This window comes from Equus przewalskii, chromosome 3 (assembly GCF_037783145.1).
Source record: "Equus przewalskii isolate Varuska chromosome 3, EquPr2, whole genome shotgun sequence".
In the NCBI taxonomy this organism is placed as follows: Eukaryota; Metazoa; Chordata; class Mammalia; order Perissodactyla; family Equidae; genus Equus; species Equus przewalskii.
In genome coordinates, this window is record NC_091833.1 from 78,709,578 (window position 1) to 78,731,411 (window position 21,834).

At 34.8% G+C, this 21,834-nt stretch overlaps 1 protein-coding gene across 23 annotated transcripts in view; it reads right to left on the minus strand.

Annotated features, from left to right (window-relative positions):
* Positions 1–21,834, minus strand: part of FIP1L1 (factor interacting with PAPOLA and CPSF1) — a 76,630-nt gene that overhangs the window by 7,437 nt on the left and 47,359 nt on the right. For 9 of the 23 annotated variants that reach the window (XM_070614934.1, XM_070614937.1, XM_070614935.1 and 6 more), the window contains 3 exons: positions 11,007–11,061; positions 9,521–9,576; positions 4,113–4,326 (listed from right to left, as the gene is read on the minus strand). In XM_070614934.1, the coding sequence (XP_070471035.1) occupies positions 4,113–4,326; positions 9,521–9,576; positions 11,007–11,061 (325 nt within the window). Of the gene's footprint in view, positions 1–4,112; positions 4,327–9,520; positions 9,577–11,006; positions 11,062–13,117; positions 13,145–21,834 lie in introns of all 23 variants that reach the window. The other 14 variants (XM_070614928.1, XM_070614929.1, XM_070614933.1 and 11 more) reach the window with 4 other exon arrangements.

Sequence of the window (21,834 nt, forward strand, 5' to 3'; positions counted from 1 at the left end):
GAAAATTTACGAGCTCTAGCAAAGAATTTCTTTTAATCTTCTTTCCTATCAAGTTTTGCACTGAGCTCCTTAACTTGTGAACACATACATTCTGGAGATAGCAATGCTATCTCAAATATGTTCATTTTAACTACATTAGCAACAATTCAACCTTCCGGGAAGTAATGCCCTTGAGCTTAACAGAATCATGCACTTATGTGGGTAAAGTTAACAGCACATGTCCCACCACATAAAGAGAAACACACTCACGAATATACACAAACACCTATGTATGTATCGTATCTTTACTTATTTAGTCAATAAAATGTTACCAGGTGCCTACAATGTATAAGTGATATTATTAGGAGCTACAGGGAGGAAAAAGATTAATAAATTCTATTCAGTTTCTCCTTGCCCTTTTTTTTTAGGTAAAGTTTTAAACTACTAACCAGTCTTAGTCACCTTGATAATATTAATATGGTTAATCTGTAAGGATACCATATGAATAATTCTGTATCCTCAGCACACAGCTTTGTGCCTGGCACATAACAGGGACTCAGAAAATGTCAGTTACATGAAAGTATAAATTTCGTTCCCCCGCCAAAAAGAAGAAAAAAAATCAAGTGCATAGAGTAATATGGAAAATGAAAAGTAACAGGATTTTTAAACTACTTAATTTCAAAACTAGAAAGGATTTTAAGTAATATCTCAACTACGTTTCCAGTAGACAGTATGGCTTGCACCATTGCCTTAATTTCTCTATGCTTCCATTTCCTCATCTGACAAGTCAAAATTCAGACCAGATAATTCCTAAGGACCTTTTTGGATTAAGAAGTCTATGATTATAAGACCACATCCAACAAAACAAATGCTGCCTGAATCAAGCATATGCTCACATCCTGAATTGATATACTGCTTCATCTCATCCAGCAAAATCAGAGAACTATGTACTTTAGGTTTATTTATCTCATCCATAAAAACAGCTGGGATGAAAAAAAGTTATCTTTAACTTATTTCATGCCACAATGTGATGTTACCTAGACCGATATGTTAATAAGAAAGATGCCCAAATTAACTCCTTGATAGTGATAAAGGTTGATTTTTATTCATTTCAAAACTTGTCTAGTTAACAGTTTCACTGAGTTTTCAAAAGTGTTTTTCTCTATTGTATTCACGTTCCTCCCCTGAAATGTGTAAATCATTTTATTCACTGACACACTGATTATGTGCCAAGCATTACTGTACAAAGTGCTGCAGAAATGAAAAGAAATGAAAAATGGTGGCCAATGCCCTTAAAGAGGCTACTAAGAAAGGTATGCTTTAAAGAAAATACTTAAAGTGCTTATTAGGGAACATGTGGAAGAAATAATTTTTCCTTTCAGGTTCAGAGGCACTCACAGAAGACAGATGTGAGCTGGACCTTGAAGAATGAATAGCAGTTTGTGAGGTAGAGAGGAGAACAACATGAACAAAGATGTACAAAACTATGAGAGATTACCAGAAAAACAACCATTCAGTGTAGCTAGAACATGTGGTATACTGGCGTGGGAGAGAACCGGGGTTAAAATGTAGAAAGACACACTGACTTATGTATTGTGGATCATAAGAAGAATTTCGAATTTATTCTTTAAGCCAGCAGTACATGCCAGTACCACATGAATGTATGAATTCTTTCCAATGGCACAGAAAGTTTTAGGGAATCAATTTCCAGATCCTCAACTTTCTTTTTTATTCTCTCCTAAATCTCAACTGTCTAATGATACACCTGCAGGGAAAAACATCGTGCTACTTCTCCAGCTAACCTCTCCTTTCACAATCACCCTCCCTGTCCTTTACAAAAAAAGAAAACAAAACAAAGGCTTTCCTTTCACCAGTTTTACTATGTCTCAGGGTGTAAAAATCATCATGGCATCAAAAAGATCTAATGTAAAATACTAGTGTCAGTGAGACCTATTTTATTCAAGGAACCATAAAGCTTCTGTAGGGCTTTAGGTCTTCCTGTCTTATAGATCCTTCTGTTAAGGACAAAGTATAGAGTAAGAAACGGAGTATTCGGGCCTGTGTCCTGGGATGTCCTAACTTCAGATATACTGTAGAGTAATGTGGTGGGAGTCATAACAATTTTCCCTGAACAATTCAAAACAAAAACAAAAACTCTTTCTGAAGGAAAGCAAAACAAAGTGCTGGGAGGCAGCACCTTATTTTGAGCTCTGTGACTATTTTGTTTATCTTAGACTTAGATAGGGAATATGGATTAATTCATTTAACTGAATAGAAAAATGAGGTCAGACTTTTAAAACTAAAGACTAATTACTAAATGTTCTGGGTGAACTGTGTCTCCCAAAAAGATATGTTCAAGCCCTAACCTCTGTACCTGTGAATGTAACCTTATTTGGAAACAGGGTCTTTGCAGATATAATTGAGTGAAAATGAGGTCATAGCGGATTTGGCTGTGCCCTAATTCAATGACTGATATTCTTGTAAGAAGAGGGATATTTGGACACAGACACAGAGAGAAGAATGTCATGTGAAGACAGGGACACAGACCAGAGTGATGCATCTACCAACCAAGGAACACCAAGAATTGCTAGCAACCACCAGAAGCTACGAGAGAGGCATGGAACAAAGTCTCCCTCAAAGCCAAAAACACCTAACCCTGCTGACACCTTGATATCAGACTTCTGGCCTCCAGAACTGTGAGAGGAAATTTCCATTGTTCTAGGTTCCCAGTCTGTGGTGCTCTGTTATGGCACCCCTAGGAAACAATAACGCTAAGTACCAAAGACTTTTACAAATCAGGTAGTTTCCAATTCTCTGCTTTCAAGAAAATTGAGTCATTAACTGACCCTCAAAAATAACTTTTGATGATAGGTTAACTATGTAATTTTGGCTTATCATTAAATCTAAAGGGGCTCAAATAATTGAGTAACAGAACCACACAAAATTGCATCCATTGTCATTTATACAGTTTATGTGAACGGGTGTCTCAATACTCACATCTACATATTTAAGAAAAAAGAAATATAAATATATATATATATATATATATATATATATAAAATTAATGCCAAAGGCTGTTTTTTCCTAACAATAGTAATATTCATTCATGGATATTAATTAGGGATGGGCAGAAGCTCCTCCATCACACTAAGGGATGTAGTTCCTTTAAATTATTTTCAGAATTTGCATGTATTTATATATAAAAACAAATTAACGATAACTAAAATTAGAAAAAAGTTTTTAAAATCCTTAAGAATCGTATGGTCCTAATTTTTTTTTAGACATTTTAAGTTACATACATAGATATGTTGCAGGAAAAGTTGATAGGATGATCAGTAAAAACTTTCAAGAATAAAAACATTTTATATTAGAATAAAATTTCTTGAGGGAAGTAGCTCAGAAATAAGAATTCAAGCACAGAAAGAAACGTAAAATTTCAAACTGTTAAAGAGAACCTGTTCATGTATTTTCAAAAAACGGATGATGTGGGGGCCAGCCCCGTGGCCAAGTGGTTAAGTTCGTGTGCTCCGCTTTGGCAGCCCAGGGTTTCACTGGTTCAAATCCTGGGTGTGGTGCGGACATGGCACTGCTCACCAAGCCATGCTGAGGCGGCATCCCACATACCACAACTAGAAGGACTCACAACTAAAAATATACAACTATGTACCAGGGGGCTTTGGGGAGAAAAAGGAAAAATAAAATCTTTTTTAAAAAAAAAAAAAGGATGATGTTTAGCAAATCAGTATAATGTTCTTAACTCATTGGATATATTTAAAAGAGTGATGATAATTTTACTTTAAAATTTTAACATTTATAATACACTGGAAATTATATTGCCAACTATTTAAACTTAAGATGAAAAATTTTAGACGGCAAGATAAAAATATGTGAGGTGGTACAAAGTTTTCAAAATTCTTTTAAGGGAAAAGTGAACAACAAATTTGAAGACTATTGCTTTAGGTAACGAGAAGCCCCCACGAACCAAACAGCCTTGCCACTTTTAAAATGGCTATCTTAACTACTCTTCAAGCAATCCTTTCCCAACTGAACTGGATTTTCCATCCTTGCACCAGATGTGAATTCTAAAGTGCATGTGAAACAAATGTGTACAAATTCCTGCACACTCAACAAACCTGTTGAAAACACTTGGCGTAGGGCTATGATCACGCTCCCTCTCCCTCTCTCTGGTACGTTCTCTTTCTCTGTCCCGATCACGGTCTCGCTCTCGGTCTCTGTCTCTATCTCTATCTCGGTCTTTCTCTCTTCTTGCATAATAGTCCCATTGCTTGCTGGTGTCCACAAGACTAGGCCATGAAGGAGCAGAACCAGGAAGGTGGGGAAAGGCAACTAAAGAAAGAAAGTAAATAATTAAAAACAAAAGTTATGATACTTAAAAAACAAAAGAAAAAGACAAAAAAAGTACTGAAACATAAGACAAAACTCCCACCAAAACTGCTTCATTAGATTATAATGGAAACTTATTTTATAAATAGAAAGGAGAAATAACACATGGTGAAACCCACAGTTTGGGGGGCTATCCAGAAACAAACCTTAAAGATCTAACACACAAAGATTCTTCTTTTTGCAAGGTAAACATGAACTAGAATTAGATACACCACAAACTTCTCAATATCAAAAATGTAAACCAGAATACATTAGGACATCTTCAAAATGTTGAAAGTAATGGTCAACCTAAAAATGTGTATTCAACAACATGGTATTTCAAGAGTAAGAATAAAACAAAGGCATTCAAAGATAACAAAAATAAGCAAAAGTTATAACCAACAGACTTAAAAGAATTATCAGATATATGCATAACACATCTCAAGAACAATCAGTAAAAAAAATAGAAATAAAACGTATAATTTCAAAACAATACAGGGAAAAACAAAATTTTTCAAAATCATCTGAAAAAATCAATTCAAGAAAGACTTGGGAGGGCTGGCCCCATGGCCGAGTGGTTAGGTTCACACATGTGCTTCTGTGGCCCGGGGTTTTGCCAGTTCGGATCCTGGGCACAGTCATGGCACCACTCATCAGGCCATGCTGAGGCACCTTCCCACATAGCACAACCAGAAGGACCTACAACTAGAATATATAACTACGTACGGGAGGGCTTTGGGGAGAAGATAATGGGGGCGGGGGGGGGGGAGATTGGCAACAGATGTTAGCTCAGGTGCCAATCTTTAAAAAAAAAAAAAACAAAGACTTGGAAAGGATGAGGGTAGAGGGAAGTATGAATAGCTCAACAACTACAACAATACAAAAGGGACTGAATTCATCAGTTGAATGATAGAGATTGTTAATTTGTTCTTTTAAAAATTCTAACTACAGGAGACATAAAAACACACAAAATGGGTGAAAGTAAAAGGACGGAAGAAAAAAGGAAAATACTGGGGCTGGCCCAGTGGCATGGTGGTTAAGTTTGCATGCTCTGCTTTGGCAGCATGGGATTCAAAGGTTCAGATCCCAGGCACAGACCTACATACTACTTATTGAGCCATGCTGTGGTGGCATCCCACATACAAAAGAGCAAGAGTGCCACAGATGTTAGCTCAGAGACAACCTTCCTCAAGCAAAAAGAGGAAGACTGGCAACAGATGTTAGCTCAGGGCCAATCTTCCTCACCAAAAATAAAAAGAAAAAAGAAAAATACTAACATCCCCAATGTCTGTATGAGCTATATTAATGACAAAGCAGACTAATACAAAAACAATTATCCAGGAAAGAAAGGATGACTACATGAAATTGGAAGATCCAACTCACCAAGAAGATAGAGCAAATTAAACTTCCAGGTATCTAACAACAAATCCTTAATTTTTAGAGTAAAAACTAACAAGGATACAGGTAGAAATAGAAAAATCCACCATGACCATGAGAGATTAATATACGTCTCTCAATTACTGATACTTTTAAGCAGACAAAAAATTGCTACAGATATATAAGATTTGACCAAAGCACTGCTAACAAGCTTGATTTAATGAACATAACACAAAATGCTGCTCATTCTTCTCAAGCATACACGAGACATTTATAAAAATATACTACACACTTTGAACGGATAAGTATAATAGACACCATGTTCTCTGATCACTGTGCAATTTAAATTACAAGTAAAATTTAAAAGTTATGGGAAATATTAACATATTTCAAATTAAAAACTTGACTTGTGATAACTCAAGAGTCAAAAAATAATAAATTTCAAATCATTTAGAAACTGAACATAAACAAAAACATGACATATCCAAAGTCTAGAGATGCAAACTCTTCTGGAGGGAAATTTAATGTTAAACACTATATTAGAAAAGATGGAAAATTAATGAGCTAAGCTTCCAACTTAAGAACTTAGAAAAGAACACAATAATCCAATAGAAGGGAGATAATAAAGACTTTTAGAAATCAAATAAATAGGAAACTCATAAACGGATTCAATGTTGTCAGGTATGAATTCCAGACAAACTGATCTAGAGCATCAATGTAAGTCCAATGTAGTATAGTAAGAGTAAGGACTCTGGAGCGAGGCGGCATGGTTTCCAGTCCTGACTCGGCCACTTATTGTGTGATATTGGGGAAATTACTTAATCTGGCTGTTCTGCAATTTCCTCATCCATAAGATGGGAATAACAACAGTATGCCTACTTATAGGGCTGTCAGGATATAATATGAATTAAGTGTTTGTCATATAGTAAGCATGTTAGTTACTAATCAAAATCTCAACAGTTTTTCATGGAACTTGCAAAGTTGATTCTAAAATGGATATGTAAGAGTGATGGCTCAAGAATACTTCTGAAGCAGAATAAGGTAGATAGATTTTGCTGAACCAGATATCAGATTTACCATAAAACTCATAATTAAAATAGTGTGGCTAAATTAACCAAATGAATAGTCTAGAAAGCCAAGAAACAGACTCATGCATGTATGGAAATCTGATACACGAATGGAGATGATATTGTAGATCCCTCAAGAAGGAAAGACTATTCAACAAATGACCCTGGGACAACTATATCTTTATAACAGGCAAAAATTAATTCCAGATGGCTTAAGGACTTACATATGATAAACAAAATTTGAAAATCTGGGGGGGGAGGGGGGGATGTATGGAAAAATATCTTTATACACTTGCAGTGGAGAAAGTCATGGTCCAAATATAAACCCAATTAAAATGTAGTATGACTTTACAAGCTGATGAAATTAGGGGAAAAAAGGTAATTTTAATTTACTTGCCATAGGAACTTTCTCCTTTGGGCAGCTTGAGTATTATAATTATCTCCATAGTACACAGAATTTACACAGTCATAATAATATAAATGCAGTTTACTGTTTACCTTTTAGAATAAAAAAACATGTCAGGGCAAAGGTAATTTGGGTTACAGAACAGAATATAAATGTTATAAGTAGAAATATAGCTCACCAAAGCTGGGAGGCAGAGGAGGAAAAAAGCGGAAGGCTTGGAAAGATGCACAGTAGTAGAGATTGATGGTACATGAAACAGAGGGGCAGGTATATAGATAAAAAGAGGAACAAAAATAGTGATATAATTTCATTGGTGGGGAAAAGGAGAGGAGTAGTGATGGGAAGTGAGGAAAATACACATCTATCACAGTAGGAAGATTACAGATGGTATCTAAAGTTATATAAACCAAGGACAAGGGTGGTAAGCCTATGTAGCGATGCCATGCAGACCATCAGAAGGACTAAAAATCACTAAAAATGTTTGTCCCTGTGGTTCTTTAATATTTATGCAATTACTTTTTAACTAGTCTTGTAAGTCCAGTCTTAACATGCACATTAAGAAAAATTAGTATTTCCATATACAATTACTTAGTAGTGTTTGAGGATGTATTAGAAAATTCTAAAATAAATAAACAAAGGTAAAACAGAATCCAGTTTGGACATCAGGCCTTTCTTGCTCCACGTAAGGTAAAAGCCTTCAGTGCAGCACTTTGAGCGTTGCTTTACTTGCATGGGAAATTAGAGCAGTGGTCCTACAGTTACTGCACTCCTTGGTATTTCCTTTCTTGGGGATTGGGATATATACTGAATGTTTCCTCTGTAGGCCATTTTTTGTTTTCCATATTTGCTGGCATATTCCATTGGCTAATATTTGAGTGTTTATCAAATGGCGGGACTACGGTGCTTCAATATATTCTCATTGAAATTCACCTTAAGAGGAAGAATTATGCTCTCTATTCAATGGTTGAAGACTATAAAAGTCACATAAATAATGAGAGGAAGAAGCAAGATTCCAACTGGAGGAGTATGACTTCCTGGGAGCCCAGCGAAAAAAAAAAAAAGGTGGTATAATCCTTGAAACAAGTCAGTCAACAGAAAGACTACCTTTTGACATGAATGAATGACCTATGTGGCTTTGAACAAGGTGGGTTTGAACAAGAACAGTACAACACCCTGATACAGATGCCTAGAAGGTAACTGGAAGTATATGACTGATACTTACAGCTGATCTATCACTAAGACTTATAAATTCTACTTTATTTTCCATCCCCAATGGCACCACCTGAATACAAGACATCATAATTTCTTCCCCTGGGTTACTCCAATGGCTTCTGGTTCTCTCAGTCAAGCACGCATCTCTGCTATTCCCACCTTTCTACCTACACTACAGATCTACAATTTCCTCATAGTAAGTAGCCAGAATGACCCTCACTATCAACTACATAAAACTAAATGGCTCCTCAGGGCCCTCTGAATGTCAAAACTCTACAGCGTGGCTATAACATCCTGCACATCTCTCATTTAGTCTCTAGACAATTATCACTCATTCTCTACACTCCAGCCACACCACACTTCTTTCAGTTCATACAGACTACCACGATTCTCTCACCCCCATGTCTCTGAACATGGTTTGAACTCCAAGTCACTTCACCTACCATTCCATCTCTCTGGAGTAAGAGACCCCTCACTATGCTCCCATGATAACCTCTTTTGTCACCCGGCTGATTCCTCACTAGACTATAAATTTGATGAGGGCAAACCGACATCTAGTTTATTATATCCCTAAAACCTAATACAATGCACAGCACTTTCAAAATAAATGAATGAATGATCAAGAGATGTAAGCAGAAAGTGGTAGCCGAAAGCCCTAGAATGGATAAAGTTGTCAAGAGTGAACATGAAAGAGGATCCAGCCAAATGATCTAGAAGAAAAGACAAACGGTGAGAGGGAAAGATGAGAACAAGGTTAGCTGAATGCTATGAGCCAAGACATGGAAAGATTATGGACAATGAAGACTGAGACAATTGGCTAACAAATCCTAAATCCTTTTAGGAAAAGGTAAGGTACAAATATCTCTGTTGTGTCACTTCTTATTAATTTTTACAAGTATAGTTGATAAAGAAATCAAAATTATTCTGTTAAGTAACCTGGAATAAACGTAAGACCTAGTTATTCCTTTAGTTAATATTTTTTAACTGCTCTGTAAAATAGTATTTTAAACCATTTAAGTATGCTTTTATTGCGTTAAAAATATTTAAGTACTTTACTGATTCAAATTGAATCTGGGCAAATAAAAATAATACTTACCATTCCCATAAGGAAAAGCACGTGCAGAACGACTATCATAACCAGAGGAATGTCCACTGTTGAAGAAAAATGCATTTTTATATGCTACAAGTAAGTTCTGAATTTTAATAGTTTAGCACAAATGCAAAACATCAAGGGCAGAATTATGACTTTTATTTAATTACCATATAATGATAAGCTTTAATTCTGTAATTTTATTTTTTAAAAACAGAGGCTTTTCAACTTCAAAAAATATTAAACCTAACACCCACTTGTAAAGAAAAATATAGCATGCTAGTACTAAATGTAACAATATATAATCCAATTCAGCTTGACTCATAAGATAACAGAGAAACTCTGAGGCTAACAGAATATTTGAGACGTAAAATTTAGTCTTAAAAAAACTGGTTTTAATGGTTATAAATCAGAAATTCAGCCCTACTGAGACGACCACTAAGTAATACTTTTGAACATTTTGTTTGAGAAAACAACTATATATTTAAGAAGGACTTAACAAAGTTAAATCCATATGTTCTCACAATTCACACTTTGCTAAGTTTAATCATTTATCATATTCACGGTTTGATGCCTTTGAAAATCATATGCATAGTTTGATGCTATTGATGTAAAGTTCTCACAATTTTTCCACCTTTTTATATAATTTGAATCACTTTTTCAGAAATACACTATTTTTATAGACTTTATTTGCCACTTAAGAGGAACTAATAATAGCTACCATTAATTAGTGATTTCTATCTGCTAAAAATTGTCCTGGTATGCTTTGTATACACTAGCTGTTTTAATCTTCAAAATTCTATCAACCCCATTTGGTAAAAGAGAAAAGTGAGTCTCAAAGAGTAGTTACGAACCTCACCTAGCAACACGAAGGTGGGAAATTTTGAAGCCAAAATTTGAACCAGGTCTGTGTGATTCCAAAATCTCTGTTGTTAAATATCTTATTGCCACCCGTGAGGCAAATAGTCTTTAGTATAGCATTCCAACTAACATAAGCCATGAATGTAGAGTATAAAAAATAAGGTTATTGCCATACAGAATGGAGCTAATCCTCCTTTGTGGAAGCTGAGTTGCAGCTAAACAGCAAGGAATAAGGCAGCTTTTCTTTACTACGATCCCTAACAATAGTTGTCCTTACTTAATGCTAAAACAGTCATGCATTATTCATGATCAGCAGTCATCCAATTGTATTTCCCACAAAACTGACTACAGTCAAGTTATTACCTATCTAAGGGTTTCTTTAATCAGTGTGTCATAAAGCAAGATGTTTCAAGATACTATCATTTAGTTTTCTTTGTCCTGTTTTATCATCAGGCTATAGGTCCAACATCTTATATAAAAGTAACTAACATAGATCTAGACTTACGAATTAAAAGGCAGGTACTACTGTTTATATAATTAAATCTTTGAAAATATTACCAAGATATGTGTATGATTGTTCTGTCAAAAGCCTATCAATGGTCAAAAATTTCCAGTATCCATAGTGATTTACCTTTCTATTGTTGGTATAAGAGATGGAGGTGGAGCGCCTGGTGGAGGAGGAAAACCTGAAACATTCAATCATAAGACCAAAAAAGTTAAGAGAATGTACATTTAATGTCAAGAGTGAAACAAAGTTGCTGCGCATCACTAAATTTCTCTGGGGACATAATGTGCTTCTCTATGCTATAATGGACAGAAAAAATGGAGCTTAAACTTATAAACAGATTTTTGGAGCAATAAAACTTTAAATGAACAGTCTCGTCTAATACACAGAGCACAAACTGAGAGTCAGGACACCCGGTCTTATTTTCAGCACCACACACAGCCCATTTTGTGAGTATGAGAAAGTTAATCTCAATGCCTTACCTTTTCCATATATAAAACAGTAGTAGTGTTGCCACCAGATATGTTATACTTGAACTATTTTAGAAGAAAAGCAAATAAAATAGCATTTACCTCTTTCAAAAATATTTTGAGAGTTTTAGATGTATAGAAATTTCCTTAAAATGTATAATTTATAAATAAAATCTTACCAGTAAATATATAAATGCTTAAGGCTGAGAACATCATCACTAAATACATTTTGAATAGCACAACCCTACAGAACTATTTTACAAAGAAAGGCATAAAATGTAGATTTTGGATTAGTTTGGAAAGAAAATAATTTGCACCTTTATATCATGAGGTCTGCATTCTCAATAATTCACAATATCTACATGAAATACCACAGAATATGGCTAAACAAGACCTTAGCAGTTAATCTACTCTACACTTTCAAATTCAGATAGGCAACAGAGCACCCCAACAAAAGACTTTAAGATTCCACAACTTATGATGCCAACTGCTTATAATACCAATTCCTGTCAAGTTTTAACAACCCTCACTATTAGGAAATGCATTAAATTACATAATTAAATCTTATACTACAATTCGTATGCTGCCCTGAATAAAGACAAGAAGCAACCCATGGTCATATGCTCTACCACGCTCTACATATTTGAAAAGACTTCCACTAAGCCTCCTCTTTAGTAGTCTATGTAAAAACGAATCACAGTTCTCTTAACCTTTCTCAAAAGCCCATTTAAATCGATTTTTGGTCCTGCTTCAAGTTGTTTCAAATTCACCTTGCCCATCTACACTGTATCCATAGGATCTATAATTCCTCTATTAGACATCTTAGAAGTGTAAAGTTTAGCAATTACCTCATTAGTTCTAGAGTCCACAATCCTATTTTATACAGCCTTACAACCACATTTCTTCCTACACTAAGACACACCAATGATTCCTTTATGACTTTTCCCAATAAGTCACTGATACAATCAGTGACTCTCAGTGACTCTCTATCCCATGTCTAAATATGTATACTAACCTACGCTATCTAAACTCCACTATTTCTGTTTATCAATGTTATTTTGAATTTAGACCCACCCTTCCAAGCACTGTCACCTCTCATTCTCTTTATACTCCTTGGCTTATTTTAATACCGAACTCTACTGTAAATACAAACTTGCTATCACATTTGAATCACACTACAAAAAAAAAAAAACTGAAAAAATGTAAAAAAAACAAAAAACCCACTAGGCCACATGTAAACTACTACTGATCATACCATTACAACAATGAACAATTTAATCACCACTGTAAGAACAGCCATCTGACCAGTTGTCAATCTATCTAATTGCATGTTGAGAACATATTTTGTAGAAACATTTGAGTTATGCCAGGAGGGTTAAAAAGAATCAGAAACCATGATAAAGTCAAGATAAATGATCATTCTCTTCTCTTGCAGTTACTTCATAATATAAAAAATTCATTGGTCTGAAAAATCATGTTTTAATAAAACTTTTATTTTTTATCCTATACTCTGTTTTCTTCAACAAATTGATATGGTGAGAATTTCTCAGAATCTCTATTTCTACAGAAATGGGTAAGACAGGTATAAGAAAACTAAATATCTTAATCAAAACCGGAATGAAGCAAAGGCAGAGCTGAAAATAGGACCTTGAAATCCCAAATGCCTAATCCATATTCTAACCACATCAACACTGTCCCTACTGTAACTATAAGCTTGAAATTTCATGTTTATTAACAATGATGGAGAAAACATGAAAAAGGTTTTACCTGGAGGTGGTACAGTTATTGGAATACCTAAAAAACAAGTGATGAAATTTAATATAGTAATTGGATTTCATAACCTGATATGTATTTATGCCATCACCAAAAAAACCTTTGAAATAAAACCTCTCGCCTCATTTTCCTGGCTTATGCACTCAAGAGAAGCATTCTGTTTTCTTGCAGAGGACCAACAATTCAAGTATAACATCCAGCTTCCTGATGAAAACCCAGTCTAACAACGTGATAACAAGGTTCCCCCCACTACTTGTAATCACAAACGAAGTTAGACACCAGTTAAAAAAGCACACTTGCGCATAGAGAAATATCAAACTCCATAAAATTAACGCTAAGTTTGAGAATCAACTTCTAGTCTTGCTATTTTAACATTTTAATAGGAAAACTGATCAATGGGCTCTTTCATACTGCAGACAGTGCAAGATAACTCAGAAGACGATAAACACTTTAATAAAGCTTTGTGGGATGTTCACATATTGATTTGGATTGTTTTACTGTTGTTGACAGGAGTGGGAAAAGGTTATTGCTTCCCTTTATGTGTAGGAGAAAGGAGGTATAGCCAATATATATATACGCCCCCAGGGCACATTAAGATATATATGGATGATTTACTTCTATAGGAGTCAGTAAATACTAATTTGAATGACTCTCACTCATTTGAACATATTATAAACTTTAAGAAATAAATTGTATAAATAAACATCTCAATTTACATTAGTCAAAGGTGCCCTTAAATCCTAATATAAAACTTATGTGGCATGCAAATTGTAACTACTTTCTGTTTGAAGAAAAATGATATTTCTAAGTAGGAAAATAGAAAAAAATTAAACTTTTTCACAAAAAATTTTATACCATAAATAACTTCAACACAATCAGAATGGTTTACTAAATCCTATCTTAAAAGTGCATCAATTTTAGTCCAAAAGAGGCAAAAATAATCTAATTTATTGACTAAATGCATGGGGAAAAAAATAATGAAAACAGAATCGCTTTGAAATGTTTTCTTGTCAATAGGAACATTTAAAATTTTTCTGTGCATGTTTTATCAGTATAAGAAGTTTATATAAAAAGATCTTAAGGCAGGGCTGGCCCCGTGGCCGAGTGGTTAAGTTCGCGCGCTCCGCTGCAGGCGGCCCAGTGTTTCGTTGGTTCGAATCCTGGGCGCGGACATGGCACTGCTCATCAAACCACACTGAGGCAGCGTCCCACATGCCACAACTAGAAGGACCCACAACGAAGAATATACAACTATGTACTGGGGGGCTTTGGGGAGAAAAAGGAAAAATAAAATCTTTAAATAAAAAAAAAAAAAAAAAAAAAGATCTTAAGGCAGCAAGTGGCCTTAAAATGGAGAATGAAGAACTGATTTAACCACCCATGCAATAAAAAGATATGCTAAACTTACAAAACTAGCAAGACTGAAAAAGATATGTAAAGCAGGCATCATCATGTTTAGAAAATTAGGCCTCCACAAGTCTACTAACTAAACTGATCTACACTTAATGGCAATTCTCGTCCATCCTGAGGTCACCTTTATGCTTCTTAAATTACTAAGCTAAAAGAATCCAGCAAACAATACAAGCTAGCAGTCCCAGACACCAAACGAAATGGGGAAAGTAACGAAGGCAGAGCATATTACATGTTCTTAATATCCACTACTACCTAATTTTCTTTAGAACAGTATAGATTTTTTTAGAGCACTATTGAATTTCACTATGTGACCTGGTTTTCACATTTAAATGCATGATTATCTTCTTAGGTGTATATGATAAGGAATACACCAAATTCAGCAACCCACTCTGTAATCCTAATAATTTTACCTAAATGAATACATGAATAACATGCATTACTTCAGCTAATGACTACTATAGTTTACTAAAATGTGAATTCATGCAAAATAACTAAGAAGTTACTAGTCAATACTCTCAAAATTTAGTCGTCAAAAACATTTAAGTTGTCAAATTTTCACAAAACATAAAGACAAGACATATAACCAAATTATTAAGTATGGCAGGAAGGTAGTTAAAATTATAGTCTGCTTTTAATTTTAAACTTACTATAGTAGTATCACAGGACAGATTTTTAAAAAATCAACTGGAAGGAATGAAGAATACAAAGAAAAATCATGAGATAGATCTATATATAGATGCCTTTCTAATTTAAACATCAGAAAGCTGGCATGAGAACTAGAAAGAGCCCTTCTTGTGACCATTTTTTCAATACAAATCTTTATTGGTAAATATTTGATAAATCTTTAATGGTAAATTGCTAAAATGAAAGAGAACTATAGGGGCCCACCCCGTGGCCAAGTGGTTACATTTGCATGCTCCGCTTTAGTGGCCCAGGGTTTTGCTGGTTTGGATCCTGGGCGCAGACATGGCACTGGTCATCAGGCCACGCTGAGGTGGTGTCCCACAGAGCAGAGCTATAAGGACTTACAACTGGAATATACAATTATGTACTGGGTGGCTTTGAGGAAAAGAAGAAAAAAAAGGAGATTGGCAACAGATGTTAGCTCAGGTGCCAATCTAAAAAAAAAAAACTATAAAGGTGATGAAACACTATATAATCAATTCTTTGACAATTATCAAATGTATTTTCAAAATGCAACTAAGAAAGTTTAATATGTGATATAATGTTAGGCCAACATAATTCTCATCTAAAAATCAGTATGTAGTATTTGACTTTTGTTAACAAAAGAGAAACAGTGTAAGGAAAGAGAAAATTCATCTCAAAAATCTCAGTCCTTTCCCTCAACACTCCCACCTTCCTGGCCAACACATGTGCTGCTTAGCCAACAGACTTAAAATAAACAAGGCAAGTATTCTGTTTCTCTTCTGTATTCTTTATCGGTAAAATGAGTAGGAAAAAAAATGTTTATTTTCTTTAAAAGCCTTTCATAACACTAGTAAGATTTCTAATACTAGTTAAAAGCTTTTGGGAAGGTACTATTCAAGTTCTAACAGAACTGAATAGATTAGTAGTTTTGAAACATTTGTGACCATCAAAATCACCCGGAGAATTTGCTTCAACACACTGCTAGGCCCCTGCCACTACTCGAATTTCTGATTCAGTAGGTTTGGAGTGGGACCAGAGAACTTGCATTCCTAACAAGGAGATGATGATGTTGCTGACCAGAGACCATACGCTGAGAATCAGTGAGTTAGATTCTAAACTTCTCTATTAATTGCACTGCTGAGGACCTCAATATTCAACACAGATAAAATAAACTCCATCTCAAAATTTTATGAAACAAAGCATGTGACACTCGGAAGTAAGAGTACAGCTGTATAACAGCCTATACCACCTGGCATCCTCAAAGGAAAGAGAACAAACTTTAATTTTTCTAGTATGTAATGCATACTCTTAAATGTAAAGCATGTGGGTGGGGAGACCTGAAATCCTATTTGGGGACTGAAGGATTGAGGCAAAGAAATAGAAAGGAAGTAATCCTGTGAAATATCATCTTAAAAGGAATTTAAGTATATTTTTTAAATTCTCACAAAATTAAGAGGCTCTGCACTCAACAAAAAAAACTGAATAAAAACTGTCTATGAACTCATTCTCCATGTATCCAATCATTACTCTGTAAAACTAAGGCAAAAAAGAGGTGGTAGGCAGCCTCTGACGTGGCTCCCAATGATCCCCGCCTCCTGGTATTTACACGCTGTTCTACACTTCCGATATTCATAGCCTCTCCTTGAGTGTGGGCTGGATATAATGACTTATTTCTAACAAATGAAATACAGCAAAAATGATGGGATGTCACTTCCGTGACTAGGTTACAAAAGACACCAACTTCTATTTTGCTGGTATCCTCTATGTCTTCTCGGTATTCATGCTTTGATGAAGCAAGCTGCCACGCTGGAAAGAAGTGAATCTTTTTAACCAAGAGGTGAGTGAGTTTGAAGATGAATCCTCTCTCAGTCAAGCCTCTCAGATGACCATCTCAAAGTCTGTGAGGGACCTTGAAGCAGAGGACCCAGCTAAGCTGTCCGTACATTCCTAACCCACAAAAACTGTACTACAATAAGTGTATGTTGTTCTAAGCCACTGCACATTCTGGAATAATTTGCTGTGTAGCAATAGCTAACCAATACATATAACAACTACCTATCATTTCTCTATTAAGTGCAAATAAAAGAAAAAAGCATGGCAGAATTATGTGAACTATGCTTCCTTTTTGTCACTAGTAACTTCCAAATTTCATGAGCACTATTATGTTACAAATAGATAAGCCTGATCACTTTCCTTAAGTTTCACTAATTTCTACTTCAAAGTCACCAAGCTCATAAGTAAGTCGTGCACCAAGAATCTGAGAACAGAAAGTCAAGGTTTATAAAAATCTTTAAATATCACCTTTTACCATATGCTTTTCTATGTATCACTATGTTTTAAATTATATATACATACACATGTATCATCTACAATCTACCCTTAAAAAAAAACAAAAAAGAAACACAGGATGTAGAATAATGTAAAACGATTTCTTAATAATTAAAGTAAAACAACTAATTACAAGGTGCAAAAACGAATGGAAGTAATTTTAAAGAAAAAATGTGTTAAATGATGTTATGATCACAAAACTTAAAGCAACAAAAAAGTTACCAGCATACTCCATACCTAAAAGGTAAAAAGATAATATTATGTGTTAACTATAAAACGGATGAACTATTTTACTCATTAGGATCTCTTAATCCTCTAATTTATAAAATAATCAAAAGTTTACAGAAAACAAAAATTCTGTTAGACAAAAACATCTGATAGAAATGTCAGTATTCTTACAAAGAACTCGTAAATGAATTGTTCTCAATAAGTTCACATATAATCACGAAATGATTGAAAGAGTAGTAGAAACAAAAGGTAAATATTAAGTCATAATTAAATTCTACAAAATAGAGCATCTATGGTATATTAAAAATATAACTATTATAAAGGGGGCATCTATGGGGAAAAAAAGATATTCAAAACTCAATATTCTAAATAAACTTTTAATTTTATTAAACCTACGTTTAAACTAATTTTATTTGTGCCAGAAAATACTATTTATTATAGATTAATTAGCATTATTCCCTATTTTGAGTTTACTGAAAACACCGATAGACTGTTGGGTTGTTTTATGAGGAAGATTAGTCCTGAGCTAACATCTGCCACCAATCGTCCTCTTTTTGCTGAGGAAGACTGGCCCTGAACTAACATCTGTGCCCATCTTCCTCTACTTTACATGTGGGATGCCTGCCACAGCATGGCTTGATAAGCGCTGTGCAGGTCCACACCTGGGATCCAAACTGGTGAACCCCAGGCCGCCAAAGCAGAGTGCGTGAACTTAACCAGTACCCCACGGGGCTGGCCCCACTTGCTGGGTTCTTTTAATACAGAAATCACAACAATGGGGCTAGCCCCGTGGGGTAGTGGTTAAGTTTGTGCGCTCTGCTTTGGCAGCCCAGGTTCAAGGGTTTGGATCCCAGGCATGGCCATACACCAGTCGCTGGCCATGCTGTGGCAGTGACCCACATAGAAAATAGAGGAAGACTGGCACAGATGGTAGCTCATTGCTAATCTTCCTCAAGCAAAAAAAAAAGAGTCAGATTTGCAACAGATATTAGCTCAGAATGAATCCTTCTCAGGAAAAAACAAAAAAGACAACAAAATAGCAAATGAGCAGTTTGCAAAAACTTCAAGAAATTCTTTTTCAAAGGTACTTCTGAAAAATATGTTTTTGGAAATGCTTACATTTTTGGCAAACAGCATCAGTTAATATGCAGCTTTGCTGTATAAGACCAAAAATCTTCATGGGACTATAAAATTAGCTTAATGTTATATTCATAAAGTAGCTTCCCAATTAAAGGGACAAAATTGTAGTTCCTGAAGGGTGGTAATGATATTCATCCAATACAGGCCAAGTTTCTCCCGAAGCAGCAGTTCTCAAAGTGTTATGTAGAGATTCCCGGGGGTCCCTAAGACCCTTCTAGGAATCTGCAAGGTCAAAACTACTTTCATAAAAACACTAAGTTATTTGCCATTTCACGCTTATTCTCTTACAAGTGTACAAGGAAGTTTTCAGAAGCTTCATGACATGCGAAATCACAATAGATTTAATGCAGAAACAAATAAAAGAATCCAGTTTTTTTCTATTAAGCCACACAGTAAAGAGATTTCCAAAACTGTAAAAGAAGGCCACTGTTTGTACTAAATGTTGTTCTGTAAAAATAGTTATTTTTTGTAAAAATGTTATCTTAACGTTACTATGTAATGGGGTTTATGTATTTTCAAAATAATACATATTTTAAATATAATAAATATTTTAATTTCAAATACAAAAAAATAAATAGCGCACACATAAAGAAAAGCTCTTTGGGGTCTGCCGCAATTTTTAAGAGCATAAAGGAGTCTATGACCAAACAGTTTGACAGTCACTGTGCTGGAATCAGACTGCCACCAGAAAAATAATTCAGACAATGCAGGCCTCAGAGGAAATGCAGAAAGACTCCAGATGTGAGCTGCTTTTCTCCCTAACCTCATGTATGACCGTTAACCCAAAATCAAAATATTTAAGGAATGAATAAGATTCTTAAGTTCATACAATTCATAGTACTAGACAACTAGTAAGACACTAATGTACTTGACAGTAGTCTTTTAGGAAGGAATCTACTTCCTTCTAAAATGCAGAATGTTACACATTTTCAAATCGAGATAAACAGCCAACCCATATACCCTACTTTAAGCGGGGATGACTTCTCTGTGGTTCTACATCTCAGTAAAGCAAAGAGCCTTCTTCAACTTAGTGGAATTCTACTCCTGAGCTAGATTTCTACTGTTCCCAAGACTTAACAGAACCACAATCATATGAGCCTTAATACTGATTAATGTAACAAGAAATGCGCTAAACTGAATCTGCCTTCTCTTTCAATAAAGTCCATCATAAAATATGGAGATAAAATATAATGACACTAAATTAACATTTAAAGCCTAAATTAAAAGTCTACCATAAAACGTAATATACTTTGAACAAAGTTTTAAGTTTGTTTATAATCATTAATTAAATTACTTTTCTTTGAAAAAACAAAATAAGCCAGACACAGAAGGACAAATATTGAAGAATTCCACTTATATAAGGTACTAGAATAGGTAAATTCATAGAGAAAGAAATCATAGAGGGTACCAGGGGCTGGAGTAGGGCAGAAGGGGTTATTGTTTAATGAGTACATAGTTTTTGTTATGGATGATGAAAAAGTTTCAGGTATAGATCATAGTGATGGTTACACAACATTATGAATGTATTTAATGCCACTGAATTGCATACTTACAAATGATTAAAATGATAAATATTATATTTGACCACAATAAAAAAAACACACAAAATCCACTACTCTATAACATCAATCCTTCCACTTCTACAATTTTTCTTCCAATAAACAAGTATTTCTTAACTGGTTTATTCAGTAAACACAGACTTCTTAACACAAATCAGGCAAATAGTAAAACCTCTGTTAACCGGATTTTTTTTTTTTTCTTTTAATCTGATTCCTGCTCTTTACAACCTCCCTAACTTTCCTACCCACAAATATATATGCGTGCACCTCAACACCAGGGAAATACTTAAAAAAACAAACGAACAAACAAAAACTTTAAGACATGTTATCAGGGTAAACTTACATAATCCAATAATAGAGCTTTCTTGCTTCAACATAGTTAATAAAATAGGCTTTTAAGCAAAACTGCCTGCAGTTAGGATTCTGGTTCTGCTACTTTTTAGCTATTACTTAAACTCCTTAAGCCCCAGTTTCCTCATCTGTAAAATTGGAATATCTATTTCAGATATTGTCAAGAATCAAACTGAGTTAATACAAGAAATGTGCTCAGAACAGTGCCTTCAAGAATAGGCATTCAATAAATATTAAGTATTATTAGCTATTATTTCTATTACTCAATGAAAGCATGAAACCATATTAATATATTTCTGAAAAAATTTAATACAATAGAAGCTATTCTCTAGTTCACTAGAAAATGAAATTAACAGATCAGATTTTCTGAAAATTAAGGAGGATCTTGAATAACTGCTGTTTTCAAGCTACTGTAAGTACAGTGGCAAGGAACCACATTAAATACTTATCCATTTTAAAAAGCTACTCCAAAAGTCACGACAGTTAGGACCAGAGGTCCCTTACACGTTTGTTGTAGTCTCCAATACACAATCTCCTCTACTCTTCATACAAATCAATTGTGGCCAGAGTACTTTGTCCTCTGTTACTAACAAGGTTTCACGTATGTTTGTAGACGTGTGCTCAAGGAGAGGAGGCAATACACTTCTCCTGTGAACTATTTGACAATAAAAGTCCCCTGAATGAAAGCTGTCTCCATCACCTCCCTATTGCTATAGAGTAGCTATCTATTTATGCAAGGAGCCATGTCTGTAACCCTCTAAGAGGTGACTATAAATTTTATCCTCCAAACCAGGGCATTTCTGAGAGAGAATAATAATGATCAAGCTGGGACAAAAAGTCCTATAAAAAGTAGGACTGTTCCAGGCAAACAGTTGGATGTATGGTTACCCTATTTATGAAAAAACTGGTAGCACCCCAAAATATGGGCATAATGTATCATTACTGTATTTGTCCTGCCATATACAGGACTATAGTCTTAAAAACTTATGCATTTGAAAGCTAATGTTAAAAAAGGCAACATTAAAATATGTTTAAAGTAATTCT